General features: G+C 38.5%; 2 protein-coding genes across 4 annotated transcripts in view; one reads left to right on the top strand and one right to left on the bottom strand.

Moving 5' to 3' along the window:
• FAM149B1 (family with sequence similarity 149 member B1) overlaps positions 1-21,868 on the top strand; it is a 62,703-nt gene that overhangs the window by 36,430 nt on the left and 4,405 nt on the right. Inside the window, exons 7-11 of one of the 2 annotated variants that reach the window (XM_032607306.1) lie at positions 3,396-3,583; positions 15,235-15,359; positions 17,188-17,294; positions 19,656-19,880; positions 21,585-21,708. In XM_032607306.1, coding sequence (XP_032463197.1) covers positions 3,396-3,583; positions 15,235-15,359; positions 17,188-17,294; positions 19,656-19,880; positions 21,585-21,708 — 769 coding nt within the window. The remainder of the gene's footprint in view (positions 1-3,395; positions 3,584-15,234; positions 15,360-17,187; positions 17,295-19,655; positions 19,881-21,584; positions 21,709-21,868) is intronic. The other variant, XM_032607307.1, reaches the window with a different exon arrangement.
• Positions 3,830-21,868, bottom strand: part of DNAJC9 (DnaJ heat shock protein family (Hsp40) member C9) — a 29,054-nt gene continuing 11,015 nt past the window's right edge. The window contains exon 5 of one of the 2 annotated variants that reach the window (XM_032607309.1): positions 3,830-5,001. In XM_032607309.1, the coding sequence (XP_032463200.1) occupies positions 4,957-5,001 (45 nt within the window). In that variant the 3' untranslated portion in view covers positions 3,830-4,956. Of the gene's footprint in view, positions 5,002-15,415; positions 17,293-21,868 lie in introns of those variants that run through there. The other variant, XM_032607310.1, reaches the window with a different exon arrangement.

Raw genomic sequence — 21,868 nt, forward strand, 5'->3', positions numbered from 1 at the left:
TTCCTATTGCTTTCACATACCAGTCTTCCTTGTATATTTTCTTCCTGCACACGTCATTTGCCTCTTCCTGAGATTAAACATTTTTTAAATGAATTTTTTTCTCCACATAATTTGATTTTCCTCTTTGTAAAGTATCACCAGTAACTCATGAAAACTTTATTCATCTGATTCTAAATCCAGTGCTCTCTTCACTATTCCATGCTACTTTTCTGATATATTAAACTCTTAAATTATTCCTCTAAGCCTTTAAAAGCTCAGAATTGATAGTCACAGTAGTACATCTAGAAGTGAGAATTTCATTTTAGGCTGTGGTTAGGTCTAGTTAGTGTCACATGATTCTGGACTTCTTCCCATATTTCCTACTGAGCCATGCTTACTACATGCTCAAGGTACACAGTCCTAGGGTCAGGTAAACACAACCCAGATTTCCAAACATAACACCGTTGAGCTAGCTCATTGTTCCAAGGGAATCATAAGTATGCTGTTTTGGTGTTGCAGAGATTGCCCCCTTCCCTTTCACGTCATCTGGCCTGAGTCAAATTATCCATATTTTCTCTTCCTTTTTCCTCAAAGGTCTTTTCCCTTCATTTTAGCTTATAAAAAATACAGCAGATTTAACTAATTTAAAATGTGATGTTCATGGCTCATAGGTGTCCCTGGGGCATCTCTTCCCCTTTCCTGATAGTAAACCGAAATGAATTTTCAGGTAAAATGGAAGATTTTTAGAAAGGCAGTCTTCTCTTTAGAGATATCACTGAGATATTGAGATGTGATGAATGAAATCATGTAAGTTTGGAAGAAAATGAGATATGAAAGATTTTTTTTTAAATAACTTGGGAATAGGGAAGGTCTTTCTAACCATAGCACAAAATCTACAAGTCATTTAAGAAATTCTTTAAAAAACTACATAAAATAGTATTTCTGCATAGAAAAAATTCAGAGTCAAATGACAAACTGGCAAAAATATTTGCAGTTCATGCATAGACAGAGGCTTAATTTCCTTAATATGTATATCAGTAAGGAAAAGATTAAAGATGAAACAAAGAACATGAATAGTTCATATTATAAGAAAATGGATTTTAAATATATGAAATGGAATTCATTCACAATTAGAGATACAAATTAAAACTATAATGAGTATTCTTTTACATGTCAGACTATCAAAGGACAAAAGATAAAGAAGGTTAATAATTCCTTGAATGAGAAAAGAGGCATATTCTTTCACTACTGGAGAATTATACCACCTATTTATTTATTTACTTAGGTTTATCAAAAATTTATTCTCTTTATTGTCAGCACGTTCCATGGTATGGATGTACCACAGTTTGTGCACCTGTGGAAGGACACCTGGGCTATTTCTAGCTTTTGGCTATTATTAATAAAGCTGCTATGAACATTCACGCACAGATTTTTATATGAACAAAAATTTTTATGTCTCTGGGATAAATATCCGAGAGTATACTTTCTGGATCCTATGTATACCACCTCTTTAAATTGAAATGCACATACCCTTTGACTCAATAATTCTATTTATAGGAATTTATCCTACAGATATAATATCCATGTAGCCAAAGAAGTACATACATATTGTTCCCAACTAAAGGTGAGTTGACTTATGACTTCTTGATTTTGCGATGGTACAAAAGTGATACATATTCAGTAGCAACTGTACTTTGAATTTTGATTTCTTTTCCCTTGGCTGGCGATATGCAGTATGATACTCTCTCAGGATGCTGGGCAGCGGCAGCAAGCTGCGGCTCCCAGTCAGCCACACAATCATGAGGGTGAACAACCAATATACTTAAAACCATACAACCACTGCTGTTCGCTTTCAGTAGAGTATACAATAAATTACATGAGATATTCAACACTTTATTATAAAATAGTTTTTGTGTTAGATAGTTTTGCTTAGCTGTAGGCTAATGTAAGTGTTATGAGCACATTTAAGGTGGGCTGCGCTAAGCTATAATGTTCAATAGGTTAGGCCTATTAAATGCATTCTTGACATGATATTTTCATAAGTTCATTGGGCTATAACCCAATATGTAAGTTGAGGAATATCTGTAGAAGGGTATTAATTGCAGTATTGATTATAAAAGCAAAGGTTAGTTGATCAATCACTGTCTGGTTAGATATATTATGGTATATCCAATGGAATACTCTGCAGTTATTTTTGTTTGTTTGTTTGTTGCAGTTATTTTTTAAAAGAGGTAGATTTATATACATTGATAGGGATCATGGACAAGATACATTGACAGAAGAGTGAGGTGCAGTACAGTGTATAATGTAACTATCTCTCTGGACCTATGTGTTTGCTTCTGAGAATGGGGACTGAGGGACAGAGATGTAGGAGACTTATTTTTCACTACATACATATATTTCCTTCTATACAATTTGAATTTTTATCATATGACTATGTTATCTCCTCTAAAAAGAAATATAAATTGAAATACATTTAATGCTAATCAGCTTCCTCTGCCACTTAATGCCAGGCTAGCTCTTCCTTGGGAAAGGAGAAGCAAAGGGAATCTGGCTGCCCTGCTTAAATCTCTTAGCATCTTTCTTACCTGCCTACAGTTTCCTATTTCATTCTTGAGCACTTTGTTGCCCTAGGAGTAACTTTCACTGTAAAGGTACTTCTCTCCACCCAAGCCAGTTCCAGAATTTGCTTTGTCTTAGTTTATAATACATCTGTCATAGATAAGCACATCCATCAGCCAAATTTTCTTCCCCCAGAAATCTGGGGCTACTGGCACTCATTGCCAGAGAAGAGACAGACTTGCCTAACTGGAAGTTTCTGGAGTATAGATACACAGTCTCCAGAAGAGTCTCAGAGTAGTTTCCTGTGCTGTTGGGCTTCCCTCTTTTTCCTTTACAGCCAATTACCAAATGTTTATTTGGATTAGTAAAAGTATACTAATTTTAATAATCTGTGTGGACTACTTCCCTAATGAATCATTGCCTCAAATAATTATGCAGCATAATCACAGTTATATGCGCATCGTTAAATGTGTCAAGTTAATATTAATCTAAATGTTATCCAGTTACAACAAAAAGAGTATTTTTGTATGCTTAATTGTCATAGGTTGCTTGTTGATCAATTTTAAATGCCCATCTATTTAAAGCTTAAAAAAGTACAATGATTCTGTCTTCTTTTTCTTGTTCTATTTTTTTGGCAGAGTAGGGGGGTGGGGTGGGATGGATGTAAAAAGGGAAATGCAGAGTCTCCTCTGTTGAAAACTCCCTTAGTTGACAAGCCTGTTTAATACCTGTGCTGTATATGCGGGGAGGAAGGGGGTGGTGGCGGGGAGGAGCATAAATCACACTCCTAAGCAGCCAAAAGACACCCAGTGAAGAATAACCATGAAGTCTTTCCTTCTTGCTTCTGTTAACAGGGAAGAGGGGTTTCATGGAAAGAAATCAGAAGCAGCTACAGAGAAACAGAAATTAGGGTACCCACCTATTGCTCCATTTTACTGCATGAAAGAGGATGTCCTTGCTTATGTGTTTGACGATGTGTGGAGCAAGGTCCTAAGCTGTATGGAGCAGCTGACACGTAGTCACTGGGAGGGATTTGCTTCTGGTAAGGCTCTTTGTGAAAACAATATAAAAAAATAATTGTTTATGCTTTCCAAACCATAACCAGTCTATTAAATTATATGTTCATTAGTACAAAAGAATCATATTTGTATTTCTCATAGAAACTAACAGATATTTGTAAAGTATCTGGGAATGAGTGGATGAGTAACAAGGCCTACTCTATGATGACTAGATAGAGATTGTGCTTTCTCTTTGAATATAATTATTTGTGAGAAAAAACATGTGCAAATACATTTAAAAAACTGCTTTATTGAAGAATTGATATACAATAAACCAATCATATTTCAAGTGTATTATCTGATAAGTTGACCTATGTATACAGCCATGAAACCATGAGACAATCAATACAGTGAACATATCCATTATGCTCAAAGTTAATAACCTTGTAATCCCTCCCTCCTGCCCCTGCCTGACCCACCATCCCCAAATGACAAGTTATCTGCTTAAATGGTATCATGTAGTATTTACTCTTCTTTTGTCGGCTTCTTTCCCTCAGTGTGATCATTTTGACAGTCATCCATGTCACTGTGTGTGTCAGTAATTTATTCCTTTTATTGTTGAGTTGTATTCCATTGTTCCACAACTTGTTTATCCATTTATCTGTTGATGGATATTTGGATTGTTTTCATTTTTGGACTATTAATGCTGTTATGAACACTAGTGTACAAGAATTTTGACATATATTTCCTTTTCTCTTGGGTAGATTTCTTCAAGTGAAATCGTTGAATTATATGGTTAAATGTATATTTAACTTCTTAAGAATTGTCTGTATTGATTTTCTATGTTGCATAAAAATTATCACAAACTTAGCAGCTTCAAACAACACACATTTATTATCTCACAGATTTGTGGGTCAGAAGTCCAGGAACAGCCAGCTAGTCGTTTACTTAAGATCACACAAGGCTGCAATCAAGGTGTTGGCTAAGGCTGGGTTCTCATGTAGAGGCTCAACTAGGAAAGGATCCACTTCCCCTTTTGTGTGTTTTTGGAAGCATCCAGTTTCTTGTAGCTGTAGCAGTCATGGCAGCTTATTTCTCCAAAGCCAGCAAGAAAGACTGAGAGCTAATCTGCTAGCAAGACAGAAACTTATATAACATAATCATGGGGGTGACATCCCATCACTTTTACCATCATCTTTTGATCTGAAGCAAGTCACAGGTCCTGCCCATGCTCAAAGGGAGGGGTTTACATGAAGGTGTGAACATCAAGAGCTGAGAATCATGGCGGGGGGTGGGGGGTGCACCTTGGAATTTGTCCACTAGTCTTCCCACTGGCCCTTAGTGATTCATGTGCTCCCACAGGCAAAATACATTCAACTCCCTTCAAAGGTTTCCAAGAGAATCATCTATTACAGCATCAGCTCCAAAGACTTTGAATCAGGTCCTGGTATGAATGAAGTTCCTGGATGTAATACAGGAAGTGAAATTACTGGGGCACAATTCCTTTCCATCTATAAACCTATGAAACTAAAGCTTATATACACAGGTATATAAACATCTAACTATATAATCCAGCCATTCTACTCCTAGAGACAAGTTATTTGACCCCAACACACCCAACATACAATAGTGGGCCAGGAAAAAGATAACCATTATAGACACTCCAGTTAAAAGGCTGGGGTTGGGGAGGCGAGAGTAAAAAAGGATCCACAGCAATTCTGAAATCCAGCTGTGAAAATACTGGGAGTTCCTTCATTAAGTTTTAAGGCCTGGAAATAATCCTCTCAGCTTTCTGCTCTACCCTCTGAGCTCTTGGTTTTGACCTCTGAGTCATCCTTCCTTTTTCATGAAACACAGCACATGTTTGTAGCTAAGTAATTTTATTAGGCTGCTTCCTGCCAGTAGAATTTTGGGGGTCTGATAGCCTTCCTTTATTTAGAATCTTTTGCCATCTAGAGAGATTGAGAATTTTCAAAATCATCAAGTCCTGGTTTCTTTATGTTTAATAGTTTTTCCCTCAATATATCTCTCTCGTGTTTGATTATAAGCAAGAAAAAAATCAGGCCTCACCTTCAACACTTTGACTGGAAATCTCCTTAGCTATACAAACAAGATCATCACTTAAAAGTTCTGCTTTCCACGTGACCACAGGAGACCATTTCACTAAGCTCTCTGCCACAAAATAACAAGCATCTCCCTACTTCCAGTTTCTAATAACATGTTCCTCATTTCCTTCTGAGCCCTCCTCTACAGCTTCCTCCAAATCCAGATTCCTCCCAAGTCTGTTCAAGGTAATTTATGTCTTCTCTATCATGCTTCTCAAAGTTCTTCTAGCTTCTACCCATGAACAATCAAAAATGAAATTAAGGAAACAACTCATTTATAATAGCATCAAAAAGAATAAAATACTTAGGAATAAACTGAACCAAGGAAGTGTAAGACTTGTACGCTGAATGCTACAAAATATTATTGAAAGAAAATAGAGAAGACCTAAAGAAATAGAAAGACACCCTCTGTTTATGGATTGGAAGACTAAATATCGTTAAGATGGCAATACTCCCTAAATACATCTACAGATTGAGTACAACCTTATCATAATTCTAACTGCCTTTTTTGTAGAAATGATCCTGAAATTCATACAGAAATGCAAGGTATCCTGAATATCCAAAACAATATTGAAAAAGAACAAATTTGGAGGATTCATACTTCTTGGTTTTAAAACATAATACAAAGCTACAGTAATCAAAACAGTGTGGTACTGGCATAAGAACACATACTGATCCAAGGAATAGAATCAAAAGTCCAGAAATAAATCCACACATCTATGGCCAACTGATTTTCAACAGGGGTGCCAAGACCATTCAATGGGGGAAGAATAGACTCCTTGAGAAATGGCCCTGGCAGGGAATATAGCCAATATTTTATAATAACTATAAATGGGGTATAACCTTTTAAAATTGTGAATCACTATGTTGTACAACTGAAACTTACAGAATATTGTAAATCAACTATGTCAATCAAAACCAAATTCAGATAGGAAAAAAAAAGAACTTGTGCTGGCACAACTGGATAGCCACATGGTAAAGAATGAAGTTAGACTCTTACTTCACACCATATACAAAATATCAACTTGAAGTGGATTGAAGGTACACATTTAAGAGCTAAAACTATAAAACTTAGAAGAAAACATTGGAGTAAATCTTCATGAGCTTGGATTTGGCAGTGGATTCTGAGATATGACACCAAGACCACAAACAACAAAAGAAAAAATAAATAAACTGGACTTCATCAAAATAAAAAACTTTAGGGTGTATCAAAGGACATTATCAAGAAACTGAAAAGACCGCCTACAAAATGGGAGGAAATGTACGTAAATCATACACCTGATAAGAATCTAGTACTCACAGTCTATAAAGATGTACAACTCAAAAACAAAAGAAAAAACAACCCAATTTAAAACTGGGAAAATAGGGCTTCCCTGGTGGCACAGTTAAGGATCTGCCTACCAAAGCAGGGGACACGGGTTCGAGCCCCAGTCCAGGAAGATCCCAGATGCCGCAGAGCAACTAAACCCATGTGCCACAACAGCCTGCGCTCTAGAGCCCGTGAGCCACAGCTACTGAAGCCCACACGCCTAGAGCCCATGCTCTGCAACAAGAGAAGCCACCACAATGAGAAGCCCACACACCGCAACAAAGAGTAGCCCCCACTTGTCGCAACTAGAGAAAGCCTGTGCACAGCAACGAAGACCCAACGCAGCCAAAAATAAATAAATAAATTTATTTTTAAAAAAATGGGCAAATAACTCACAGACATTTCTCCAAAGAAGATATACAAATAGCCAATAAGCACATGAAAAGATGTTCAACATCATTATTCATTAGGGAAATCAAATCAAAACCAAAACCACAATGAGACACCACTTCAAACCCACTAGGATGGCTGTATTTAAAAAAAAAAAAAGGACAATAACAACTGTTCATGAGGTTGTGAAACTGGAACCCTCATAAATTGCTGGTGGGAATGTAAAGTGGTGCAGCCACTGTGGAAACAGTTTGGCAGTTCCTCAAAAAGTTAAACATAAAATTACCATATGACCTAGCAATTCCACTCAAAGTTATATAATCAAGAGAAATGAAATATATCCACACAAAACCCTGGCATGAATGTTCATAGCAGCATTAGTCATAATAGTCAAAAAGTGGAACCAGGACTTCCCTGGTGGCGCAGTGGTTAAGAATCCGCCTGCCAATGCAGGGGACGCGCGTTTGAGCCCTGGTCTGGGAAGATCCCACGTGCCGCAGAGCAACTAAGCCCAGGCAGCATAACTACTGAGCCTGAGCCTTAGAGCCTGCAAGCCACAACTACTGAGCCCGCATGCCACAACTACTGAAGCCCATGTACCTAGAGCCTGTGCTCCACGACAAGAGAAGCCACCGCAATGAGAAGCCTGTGCACTGCAACGAAGAGTAGCCCTGCTCACCACAACTAGAGAAAGCCCACTCACAGCAATGAAGACCCAATGCAGCCAAAAATAAATAAGTAAATAAATTTATTTTTTTTAAAAAGTGGAACCAACCTAAACATCCATCAACTGATGAACGGATAAACAAAATTTGGTATTCAAAACAAAATTTGGTATATCCATGTGTTATGGACTGAATTGTGTCCCTCTCAACATCCATATGTGGAAGCCCTAACCCCCAATGTGACTAGGTTTGGAAACAGGGCCTTTAGGGAGGTAATTAAGGTTAAATGAGTCAGAAGGGTGGGACCCTAATCCTATAGGGTTGGTATCCTTGTAAGAAGAGGAAGAGACATCACAGCACTCTATTTCTGTGTGTGTAAAGAGAAGAAGTCAGGCAAGGACAGAGGGAAAAGGCAGCTGCATAGGAGCCAGGAAGAGAGATCACACTATAAACCAACCCTGACAGCACCTTGATCATGGACTTCTAGCCTCCAGAACTGTGAGAAAATAGATTTCTGTTGTTTAAGCCATCCAGTCTGTCATATTTTATGGCAGCTTGAGTAACTAATACATCACGCAATGGAGTATTATTCATACATTAAAAGGAATTAAGGGACTTCCCTGGTGGCATAGTGGTTAAGAATCTGCCTGCCAATGCAGGGGACATGGGTTCCATCCCTGGTCTGGGAAGAGCCCACATGCCACGGAGCAACTAAGCCCCTGCGCCACAACTACTGAGCCTGCACTCTAGAGCCCTTGAGCCACAGCTACTGAAGCCCACATGCCACAACTACTGAAGCCCATGTGCCTAGAGCCCATGCTCTGCAACAAGAAGCCACCACAATGAGAAGCCTGCGCACCACAGCGAAGAGTAGCCCCTGCTCACCACAACTAGAGAAAGGCCGCGCACAGCAACGAAGACCCAACGCAGCCAAAAATAAATAAATTATTTTTTTAAAGAAAGGAATTAAGTAATGAAGCATCTTAAAACATGGGTGGGGCTTCCCTGGTGGCGCAGTGGTTGAGAGTCCGCCTGCCAATGCAGGGGACGCGGGTTCGTGCCCCGGTCCGGGAAGATCCCACATGCCGCGGAGCGGCTGGGCCCGTGAGCCATGGCCGCTGGGCCTGCGCGTCCGGAGCCTGTGCTCCGCGGCGGGAGAGGCCACAGCATTGAGAGGCCCGCGTAACCAAAAAAAAAAAAAAAAAAAAAAAAAAAAAACATGGGTGAACCTTGAAAATATTACGTTAAACAAAAGAAGACATACATAAAGGGCCACGTATTGTATGATTCCATTAAGGTGAAATTTCCAGAACAGGCCAGGTCCATAGAGAAAGTAGTTTAATGATTGCCAGGGGATGGAGGAAGAGGTCCATTGGGAGGTATGGGGTTTCTTTTTGGAGTGATAGAAATTTTCTGAAATTAGATAGTGGTGGTGGTTGCAGAAAATCATGAATATACTAAAAACTACTTAATTGTATACTGTAAAATGGTTAAAAATGGTGACTCATATTATGCAAATTTTATCTCATTAAAAATTTTTTTTTAAATTCTTGCAACCTGAGAGATGTCCTCTAAAACTTTTTGTATGTGAGTCTGTTGGTGAGAAATGCTTTCTTTTGATATATGAAAATTTCCTTATTTTTCTTTCATTTCTGCAAGATAGTTGTGTGGTGTATTGAATTTTAGGTGGACACTTTTTCTCTTGGTACCTTTTTTTTTAAACATTCAGTGTATCTCGTTTATTTATTTAAAAATTTTTTATCTTATATTGGAGTATAGTTGGTTAACAATGTTGTGTTAGTTTCAGGTGTACAGCATAGTGATTCAGTTATACATATACATGTATTTCCTTTTTTTCAAATTCTTTTCCCATTTAGGTTATTAGAGTATTGAGCAGAGTTCCCTGTGCTATACAGTAGGTCCTTGTTGGTTACCTATTTTATTTTATTGGAGTATAGTTGCTTTACAATATTGTGTTAGTTTCTGCTGTACATACAGCAAAGTGAATCAGCTATACATGTACATATATCCCCTCTTTTGGATTTCCTTCTTCATACTTTCAAGATGTTGTCCACCGTCTTCTCACTTGCACAAGAAATCTGATGTCATCCTTTTTTTGTTCCTGCGTTCATGTATTTTTTCTTTGGCTGCTTTTAAGATTTTTCTCATTTTCACTGGTTTTGAGCAAGTTGATTATGATGTGCCTTGATGTAATTTTCTTCATGTTACTTCTGCATGGAGTTTGTTGAGCTTCTTGGATCTGTGGGTTGATTGTCTTCATTGTTTGGAAAGTTTTCAGCCATTATTTCTTCAGATATTTCTTCTGGCGCCCACCATCCCTTAGGACACCAGTTACTCATATATATTAGTCCATTTGCTTACTGATCCCTCAAATGTAATGCTTTAATTAAAGAATTTTCTTCTCTGTGTATTTCAATTTGGATGTTTCCTATTGTGCCTTCAAATTCATTAATATTTTCTTTTACAATGGTGAATCTGCTGTTAAGCTCATCCAGTGTATTTTTCTACTCATTGTTTTCTGTGAAGTATGATTTAGGTGAATTTTATATCTTCCATGTCTCTTTTTGAAAAAGTGGGATAACTCAAACGTGTGTGAATTCTGGGTTGGTTTCAATGATTGATATTCTTCTCATTGTGAGTTGTATTTTCCTGCATGGTATTCTTTGGGTGCCAGACATGGTGAATTTTATCTTATTCGGAGTTTTTTTGTTTTTTTTTTTTTTTTGTATGTATCCTCTTCGGTTTTTCCTGGCATGCACTTAAGTTACTTGGAAAAAAATTGATCTGTTCTGGTCTTGCTTTTATGATTTGTTATAGACAGGTCATTCAGTCCAACTAATTATCCCCCAGATACTGAGGCAAGATTGTCCTAAGTACTCTGCCCAATGCCCCATTAATTATGAGTTTTTCTAGTATGGCTGGAAGAACCAGGCACTGTTCCTGGTCCCATATGAGCAGCAGGCACTGTTCCCTCTAATTCTTTCAGTTGGTTCTCTTTCCTAGCCTCAGGTGGTTTTTTCTCATACATGCAGTGATCAATACTCCTTTGAGTACTCAAAGGACACCCCACACTCTACAGATATCCTGGGTTCCCTTTCTGTGCATTTTTCTTCTCTGATACTCTGTCCTATGAACCCTAGCAGTCTTGGTCTCTCTGGACTTTCAAATCAGGGAGTCCACCAGTATCTGCCTTTGTTCTCCCTCTTTGTGTCACGTCTTGGAAACTCTTTCAAGGCAGTTGCAGAGCTAGCATCATTTGTTTACTATCTCATGGTTCACTGTCTTTCATTACCTGATGCCCAGTGTCTTAAAAGCCATTGTTTCACGGATTTATTGGTTGTTTTAAGCAGGAGGGTAAAGCCAGTCCCTGTTGCTCCATCTTGGCTGGAAGCACAAGTCCAGGAAATACATTAAAAAAAAACACTTCTATTAAAGTGTATATAAGGGAGAGACTTCCCTAGTGGTCCAGAGGGTAAGATTCCATGCTCCCAATGCAGGGGGCCCAGGTTCGATACCTGGTCAGGGAACTAGAACCCGCATACATGCCGCAACTAAGAGTCCACATGCCACAACCAAGAAGTCCGCATGTTGCAACTAAGATCCCATGTGCCACAACTAAGACCTGGTGCAGCCAAAATAAATTTTAAAAATATATTAAAAAATATAAAGCATATCTATATAGAAAATTGCAAAATAAATTTACATCAAGCTTGATTAATTTTTTTTTTTTTTTTTTTTTGCGGTACGTGGGCCTCTCACTGTTGTGGCCTCTCCCATTGCGGAGCACAGGCTCCGGACGCGCAGGCTCAGTGGCCATGGCTCATGGGCCTAGCCGCTCCGCGGCATGTGGGATCTTCCCAGACCGGGGCACGAACCCATGTCCCCTGCATCGGCAGGCGGACTCTCAACCACTGTGCCACCAGGGAAGCCCTTGATTAATTTTTAAAAACTGAGTCGACTTGTATGACCAACGCTTATATCAAGAACAGAACATTACCAACACTTTAGAAGCCCCTTTCATGTTACTAAACTCCTACCCCCGAAAAGTAAACCTATCCTGAGTTACAGCACCACAGATTAGTTTTGCCTGTTTTAAAACTTTTAAGAATGGATTCATATAGTATGTGCCCTTCTGCATTTGGTTTCTTAAAACTCAACACTGTTTGTTAGATTCAACTGTTTTGAGTGTAACAATAGTTCATTTTCATTGTTATATAGTATTTTATTGTATGAATATATCACATTCTACTGTTGATGGACATTTAGGTAGTTTCCAGTTTATGTCTGCTGGCATATAGTGCTGTTATAAACATTCTTGTATATGTCTTTTGGTGAACATATGTAGTGGGTACATAACAGTGGCACTGCTAGGTCTTAGGATATGCTATTCGCACTTCAGTGGATACTGCCAAATTTTTTTCCAAAGTGGATGCATCTATTTACACTTTCTCCAGTATTGTATGAGCATTCCAGTTGCTCCACATGTTTGCCACAGTTGATACTGTCCATGTGAGTTTTTTTTTAAAAGCCACTCTGTTGTATGCATGTTTAAGTTCCCTTTTAAAGCTGGTATTGGAGAAGAGTAGGTCTAAGACCCTTTCAAAACAAACTGCTTTATATTATGTGAGGTTAAGTTTTGGGAGATACAGGACAGATAAAGTCCAGAGACATATCCAAACCCCAATAATAATAAATCCTGGTAATAAAGGAATTACTTCAGTTTTCAGTATCAACCACTGAAAGTTTTCAGAGAAAACTTTCATTTTATCCTTCACAATTTTACCAATGTTAGGCTATGAATTAATATCCTTTTAGTTTATTTTTCCATGCATCCATAAATTTAGGCTATTTCATTGTATAACTATTGTGATTTTGAAACTTAAAGTTTGAAAAAAAGACAATGATCTTATAATGGACCTGGAGGGTCTCTGACTGGTTTAGTGGGTTGATTGACCTAAAATAGGGATCAGCAAACTTTGTGTATAAAGAGCCAGATGGTAAATGTTTTAGTCTTTGCCAGCCATCCAGTCTCTGTTGCAACTACTCAACTCTGCCCTTGAAAGCAGCCATAAACAATATGTATATGAGTGGATGTGGCTGCGTATACTACTATATACTCAGTATACATCTTCCCCAAGAACAGATATAAGAATATCCGTGACAGCATTATATACTGGAAAACATAAACTGGAAACTACCCAAACATCCCTCAACAGCAGAACGTGATATATTCATATGATGGAGTACTATACAGTAACAAGAATAAGCAAACTACTCTTACAGCTTTATTTACAAAAACTGGCAGTGGTAATGGGCATGAGGTTTCACTAGTTGTGTGTGGCTATTTAAATTTTAATTAATTACAATTAGGTAAAATTTAAATTGTTCTCAATCACACCAGCCAAATTTTATTTTTTTTACTTAAGTATAGTTGATTTACAATGTTGTGTTAATTTCTGCTGTACAGCAGTGATTCAGTTATATACATATGTACATTCTTTTTTAAAATATTCTTTTCCATTGTGATTTATCATAGGATATTGAATATAGTTCTCTGTGCTATACAGTAGGACCTTGTTGTTTATCCATTCTATATATAAAAGCTTACATCTGCTCACCCCAACCTCTCACTCCATCCCTCCCCCAGCCCCCTCCCCACTGGTGACCACCAGTTTGTTCTCTATGTCCATGATTCTGTTTCACAGATAGGTTCATTTGTGTCACATTTTTAGATTCCACGAATAAGTGATATCATATGGTATTTGTCTTTCTCTTTCTGACTTACTTCACTTAGTATGATAATCTCTAGTTGCACCCGTGTTGCTGCAAATGGCATTATTTCGTTCTTTTTTACAGAGGAGTAGTATTCCGTTGTATATATACCATGTTTTATCCATTCATCTGTTAATGGACATTTCGGTTGTTTCCGTGTCTTGGCCATTGTGAATAGTGCTGCTATGAACACAGGGGCATCTTTTTCAATTATAGTTTTGTCCAGATATATGCCCAGGAGTGGGACTGCTGGATCATATGGTAATTCTGTTTTTATTTTTCTGAGGAACCTTGATACTGTTTTCCAGTGGCCACACCAACTTACATTCCCACCAACAGTGTAGGAGGGTTCTCTTTTCTCCACATCCTCTCCAGCATTTGTTATTTGTAGTCTTTTTTAAAAAAATAAATTTATTTTTGGCTGCATTGGGTCTTTGTTGCTGCACGCGGGCTTTCTCTACTTGCGGCAAGCGGGGGCTGCTCTTCATTGTGGTGCGCGGGCTTCTCATTGCAGTGGCTTCTCTTGTTGCAGAGCACAGGCTCTAGGTGCGTGGGCTTCAGTAGTTGTGGCATGTGGGCTCAGTAGTTGTGGTGCATGGGCTCTAGAGCACAGGCTCAGTAGTTGTGGTGCATGGGCTTAGTTGCTCCACATGTGGGATCTTCCCAGAACAGCGCTCAAACCCATGTCCCCTGCATTGGCAGGCAGATTCTTACCCACTGCACTACCAGCAAAGTCCCCTGTAGACTTTTTAATGATGGCCATTCTGACTGGTGTGAGGTGGTACCTCATTGTAGTTTTGATTTGCATTTCTCTAATAATTAGCAGTGTTGAGCATCTTTTCACATGCCTGTTGGCCATCTGTATGTCTTCTTCGGTAAATGTCTGTTTAGGTCTTCTGTCCATTTTTGGATAGGGTTTTGCTGTTGAGTTGTATGAGCTGTTTGTATATTTTGGAAACTAAGCCCTTGTTGGTTGCATCATTTGCAAATATTTTCTCCCATTCTGTAGGTTGTCTTTTCGTTTTGTTTATGGTTTCCTTTGCTGTGCAAAAGCTTGTAAGTTTGATTAGATCCCACACTAGCCAGATTTTAAATGCTCTGTAGCCACATGTGGCTAGAGGCCACTATACTGGACAGTGCATATGTAGAACATTTCCTTCAATCTCCAAATGTTCTATTAGACAGCTTTGCTCTACTAATCTTTGCTTTTCCTTCTGCCAGGTACAAACAGGAATCACCAGCCTGGGAAACACTTTAAAATAAATTCATGGTTTAAAGTGTTTTTTTGAACTGTGCAGGTGGTATGAAACTGGGCTGCAAAGCTGTGAAGCCTAGCTTGAGATTATGAATTCTCATGAGAGATTTTTTTTCACAGTACTGTTGTTGTGGGTCTGAAGATATTCATGGATAATAGATTCTATTCCTTTGCTCAGATGATGACAGTAATGTTGCAATCACCAGACCAGCTTCAGAAAGCCCCTGTGTGCTGAATGCACCACAACCTTTGGTCTTACCTCGAGTGCCACAGTCTAAGGTGCTGTCCATCACCTCAAATCCGGTAAGTCGCACAGGGGAATGTATTGGAGAACCTAGGACTGTTCTTGTAGACTAAGTTTGCTCAGTTATTTGCCTTAATTGTATCACTATGACTTTTTCAGTAAAGTTATGTGTTTATCACAGTAATCCAGTGACTCTTTGCAAAGATAAGTTTAATTTCAGTTTAAAAAATTAATAGCAGCGAATGCACTCATGTCAATGAATTGTACATGTGAAAATGATTAACACAGTAATATTACGCTATGTATATTCTACCACAATTTTTAAAAATTTAACCTGTTAAAAAATTAATAGAAAATTAGAGTTGATAAGTAATTCTCAATCAGCTCTTTTGAAAAGGCATCTATAAGCTGTGCAATCTAGACTCAACTATATGGTCAACTTAAGTCTGCTTTGGAAAAAATGAAAAATATGATGAAAAGAGGGACCAATATCAGATCTTCTATGGCCTTAACATTCTGTCCTTTGAATTTCTTTTTGACTTCTTCCCTCTTTTTTCTCTTATCTCAGACTACCTGGTTTTTGTTTTATTTTTAATATTTGAATCTGTTGACATTTTTGCTTTTTGGATGTTTACTAATCATAACCAGATGTAAAAGGCAAATCAAAGGGAGGAGAAAATGGTTTCAAATAAGTCTGCAGACAAGCATATAAAAATGGCCATTTCTTGCAGAAGGTTGATAAGCCTGGTCTCATCCATGTGTAATGATTTATGTAATCCCAGTTCTTACAATGATAGCTCCCCAGCGTTACTTGTAGCAAAAAAGGTGTGGGAGCAGGGGAGGGATAAAAAAAAAAGGATTCTCATCCTTGGCCCATGCTCATCGAGCCTGTGTTTAGTACCACATCTAGTATTTGCTTTGTTGGTGTACTGGCCAGATATTGTGCAGCTATATTTTAAAAAGGTTATTTAAAAGTAAACTCAGCTTGTGAATCACCATACTGTACACACCTGTAACTTATATAATATGTACATCAACTCTACTTCAATAAAAAAAACTAAATAAAAATAAACTCAGTAAGGCCCATACCTTATCACATTGGAGGATGACCCAGGTAATAATCTAATATTCCTATGATGGTAATAAAATACTTCTACATGTTGAACTGGCCTAGTTATGACCTAGGTAGCCTAAGTCCTGAAAAGTTAACGTACACAGTTCTGGTTGTTAATGACCAAAGGAAGGAGAAGCAATAATCCAAACATTCTTAAGACAAAGTAGGAGGAAAATGCATACTGTGGCAGAGAAGGAGCTGGCCAGAAAGGGCACTTAACTGACTACCTGAGAGAGAAAATAAACAGGACACTAAGGTGGCGGTGGCAGTTAAGATTAAATCCTGCTAACATTAAAATACAATTAACTCCTTCTAATAAAGTCTTCAGAATTTACGTTATTATTGAGAGCTGACTGCTCCAGGTGTAGTGAAGGAGAAAGCATTAGTTGGTGCAGAGCATAGGATTATGTGATAGTAAAAGAGATAGAGTTTACCCTTATTCTCCCCATTTTTGTTCCATATTTTGTTTTCTAGTATAATGTAAATAATAATAATAAAGGTCCTCTCTCCCCTATGAGAGTGACTATTAATTGCTTTCATCTAAGTTGACCAGGCTTCCCCATTTAGAAATGGAGAGGAAAGCACTCTGATCCTGTCATCTTGACAGTGGACTTAGGGCTCCAGCTGGGGTACTGGCCAAGATTTACAAAAGTTAAGGCATAGGAGAAAAATGTATAAATGACCTAATTTGGAAATACTAACTTCTGGCAAAGTTGGGAAACCAAGCTGATATCTTCACCAACCAATGAGTAACACCTTCTTTTGATATGTAGATGAGTCTCTGTCAAGCAGCAAGTGGTCATCAGCCAAGTGTGAATGGTCTCTTGGTTCATGGGATGCCTCTACAGCCAAGAAATCTCTCCCTAATGGACAAGCTCCTGTAAGAAGTATAAAACTTTAAGACTATAGAGTTTAAGTAGATCACTGAGAAAAAAAAGGAAAGCAAAGTCAGTCAATCAACATGCATGTATTGAGTACATACCAAGTAATCAGAGACATCTGGGGAGTAAAAACATATAAGGAAAATGGTCTCCACCTTCAAGGAACTGATAAAATAACTGTTGAGAAGGCACAAAGGTAAAAAGAGACCTAACCATACAGGGCATTCCTGTGACTGAGGGCGAAGTTTGTGTACTCAGTGTGAGCACTATGGTAGTCCCAAAGAAGGGAAGCATTTTGGTGGGTAAGTGTAGGTTTTGAACGTATCCTTGAAAGATAGAAGATTGGATAAGCAGAGAAGAGCAGCAGGTAGGAGGAATGGTGTGGAAAAAGGTTTGGAAACAGGAAAATACAAATATTTAGAAGAGAAAGCCGACCATTTTTGCTGTAGTAGGATAGGAAGCAATAGGTTAGAACTTTAATGTTCTGATCAAAGACCACTGACAATCTTCTACAACTAAAATAGACCATGGTGTGATTAGTGGGAAAGAAGACACTATGAAATTAAAGAACACTGGGACCAGACTATGGAGGGTTTTGAATGTCATGTTTTTGAGATCCATCCATGTTGTTGCATGTGATTCTCTTTTATTGCCAAGTAGTATTCTATTGTAATAGTACACCACAATTTGTTTATCCATTCTTCCGTTAATGAACACTTGGGCTATTTTCCAGGTTGGGGCTGTTATGTATAAAAGGTACTATAAATATTCTTACACGTCTTTTTTGTGGACCTATGGTCTCATTTTTCAGTACAGAATAGGTTAAGTGTATGCTTAACTTTATAATAAACTGCCATACAATTTTCCAAAGGAATTGTACCATTTTACATTCCCACGTGAGCAATGTGTGAGTCCAGCTGGGGAGCACATATATTTAAAACAGGAATCTGAAAGATAGATTTCACAGCAGTAGGACACAGATTGGATTGATGCAGGAGGAAATGAAAGTAAGGAGTCTAATGCAGGAGTTCAGGCTGCTATGGGTCTATTCTCAAGTTGTAGCAAGACTAAAAAAAGGAATGAAATATTTTAGGAGATATTGCAAAAGAAATCAAATTCTATAAAAATAGAGGAATCAAAGTCAACTCAGATTTCAAGCTCAAGGGAAGCTTATTTGGCAGGGGGAAAATGAGCTTGGGGTGTGTTGAGTTTACAATGATGGGCCATATAGAAGGTCAGATTTGAAGGCTGATCTAGAAGTGTGGAGGTGATAAATCCAGTTATGAATGAGTAGTCCAGAGGAAGAATAAAGATGAACAAAGAGCAGCTAAGGCCTAATCCCCTGTAATTAGAAAGCAGTAGGCTGTGTAAAGAAAAGGCTTAAGTGAATGGTTAGGAAGATCAGAAAGATCTCATATGAGTAATGCTCAAGGTTTAGCCCTATTCTGTGATGGGCATTTTTCCTTCAAAGTTCTCCAAACCCTGAGGCATATTTTGCACTAGAGGACACCAAAGTGGCCTGAAAGATTGAGGAACTTGCTGAAAGCCAAGAGCACCTGGCAGAGCTTTATTCTTTCACTTCCCCTCCACATCACAGTGTAAATACTATCTCTTAGGTGCCTTACAATAGAATCAAACATTCTCTCATCTGCTTAAAACAAAAAAACAAAGCCGCTGAATCTACAAGGCAGAGTTTAAGCTACTGAACTGTTGAGCATGGTATTTTATCAGAGTACTTACAGGAAAGTGTTATATTTCACAGTTGTTTATGCAAATGGGGATCTACTGCCCTGGGCTGTACAAAGCTCTGGACCCTTTGCCTGTTCCCAGCTTTCCAAGGAACCCCCCATCCCTGTAGGCTCCAACTAGCTCAGCATTTTAATCTCTGCAGTGGGAGCCACACTAGTGCCACACCACTACTAAGCAGCAATATTGGCCTTTCAACTAAGTCTTTCTGGTGACATTCCTTCAGCACAAAAGAGTGCTTCAAACATGGTAGGAAGCACAGTCCCTGAGGTAGACTTTTGGGAAGCACTTTGGAGTCGGTACCCTACAGGTTAGTCTTTACCAGTAACTGAAGAAGTGACTGTGATGGCAGGTGAAAAATGGACTTGCTTTCCCAAGTCTCCATTCTAGTAAATTATGTGTAAGATTGAAATGATGTCCTTCTTTTAGGTACACATTCTCATGCCTGAGCTAGATTATGTAACTTCTAAAACTAGGTTATTTATTGTTTTTTCTTTTCGCTTTTTTCTCCCTTGAATGTATTTTATAGTCTAAGGCTTTTTACCCTTTGAGTTCTGTCTCCTTGTACAGAGCAATCTTGATCTCACTGTGGGTTTCTGATATTTGGACACTAGAGATCTTGATGACAAGCTACATATGAGGCCTGGGTCCAGTACCATCTTTTCAACTCGAAATTGGCCAAATCGAGCCCTGGAGCTTAGTACATCATTTCTGTCATATACAGTGCAGTCCGCCAGGAGACGCAATCCCCCACCACGTACCCTTCATCCCATCAGCACAAGCCATTCACGCGCTGGAACACCAAGACCTATGGAAGAAATACTCAGAGGATCCCGAGTGTAGGTTTCAAAAGCAGAATATCTGGAATCTATGGTAAAACTAATGAAGAATTTTACATAGAGAATGAATTTAAATCTAAGATTGAAATATATGCCTAAACAGTAATCATTACATATTCTCATGATGAACTGCACACTGGTGTAAATCTAATACAGAAAAAATGGAGTTAAATTTGAATGAAATACAGATATACTGGATCTTCCTATTGATTTAGCTAAAGATTTGTATTTCTACAAATAAAATGTTGGCTAGAATACTTCAGAACTCACCAAAGGAATAAAAGACATGTGTATTTTTTTTTTTTTTTTTTTTTTTTATGCGTTACGCGGGCCTCTCACTGTTGTGGCCTCTCCCGTTGCGGAGGACAGGCTCCGGACGCGCAGGCTCAGCGGCCATGGCTCACGGGCCCAGCCACTCCGCGGCACGTGGGATCTTCCCGGACCGGGGCACGAACCCGTGTCCCCTGCATCGGCAGGCGGACTCTCAACCACTGCGCCACCAGGGAAGCCCCCAAGACATGTGTATTTTATTAAAACATTTTCCTTAGTGGGAACATCCTCAGTGAAATTCTTCCCCAAATAATAGTTAATTCTCCTTTAATATTTTTCTGTACCATTAGGATCTACCTATTCCATTGACAATGAAAACTTTAAAACCTCAGATAAGTAGATGCTTATACACCAGGAAATATGTCCCTTGGCACGTGTTAGGAAGTAACACTAAACATGTTCTCTTCCCTTTTCCCACCTTTCATTCACTAGACACTCTGAGCCTCACTGTGCAAAAAATACCAAGCCAAGTCTTTAAAATAAAATTCTTTCATTAGTTGTTGACTTACAAAACATCTTAGGATAGTTAATTTCTAAGACTAAGAACAAGGGTGTGAGATGACAACACCATAACTGTGTTTTGAATTCAGCCTCTAAATCCAGGACGTCACTATACTTCTCTCCCAACACTTCTTGATTTTGACTTTTCAATTTCTTGTTACAATTTATCCCAATAGACCTACTAAAAGAGGTGTCCAAAACCACCAAAAATCTTTGTTAGGACACCAGGGTTCTCAGCTGCTCTTTTGTTGATGTACCTATATCTATACTGATATAGCTATACATTAATTTGAGTATGAGTGGTCTTGATGTATAATTAATCTCTCATCCCTCTAACAGTGCTTTTTTCAAAGTAAGCTGCTTTGTTTTTTTCTGGGACATGAAAAGTACCATTCAGCTTTTAATTACTATCTTGGGCATGAGTAATACTGCAAACTGCTCCAAATCCCATGGAAGGAAATAAGTTTAGGAACTTTACCTGGAAATTATAGTTTTTAGTGAGAAGGACAACCAGAAAGCCCAGAACTGTGAGTTCCATCAGATGTGAAATTACAAATCCATAACTGTCAGAGAAATACAACACAATATAGGGAAAATTGTTTTATTCCAGTTCTCTGTGGGAGAAAGGGTCAACTTCTGCTGTGTGCTCAGGATGAAGTTTCAACAATAAGAAAATACTATGAAGGAAACCCAAAACTTTAATTCTCCAAAATCCTTTCACTGAGATCTCTTCACTTAAAAATGTAGGCAGCTTAAAGCTTTCTGTGCATGAAATTAAACTCATCTGCTCAATTTATTTGATTCTAATCAGTTTGCTTATATTGTTATAACTTTATGCTTTCATGTCTTGGTTTTTGCTGATGGGATCTGCAGCCCAGTGGCGGCCGACTCACTCTTCTCTCCCTCACCACTGCCCCTGAGTCGAAATAATCTGCTGCCACCTATTGGCACAGCTGAAGTGGAACACTTGAGTACTGTGGGGCCACAAAGGCAAACGGTATGTCTCTTTCCTATTGCCTTTCCATGTGCTTGTAAAACCTCAGGGTCAGTAATTCTGCAGGGTCTGTGCTCTGGTCTTGACTTAACACTATATTTTGTCAAAAGTACACAATGAATTCTGATTCATGACGATGGCATTGGAGCTGCTTGGCCTGCAG

This window comes from Phocoena sinus, chromosome 16 (assembly GCF_008692025.1).
Source record: "Phocoena sinus isolate mPhoSin1 chromosome 16, mPhoSin1.pri, whole genome shotgun sequence".
Taxonomy (NCBI): domain Eukaryota; kingdom Metazoa; phylum Chordata; class Mammalia; order Artiodactyla; family Phocoenidae; genus Phocoena; species Phocoena sinus.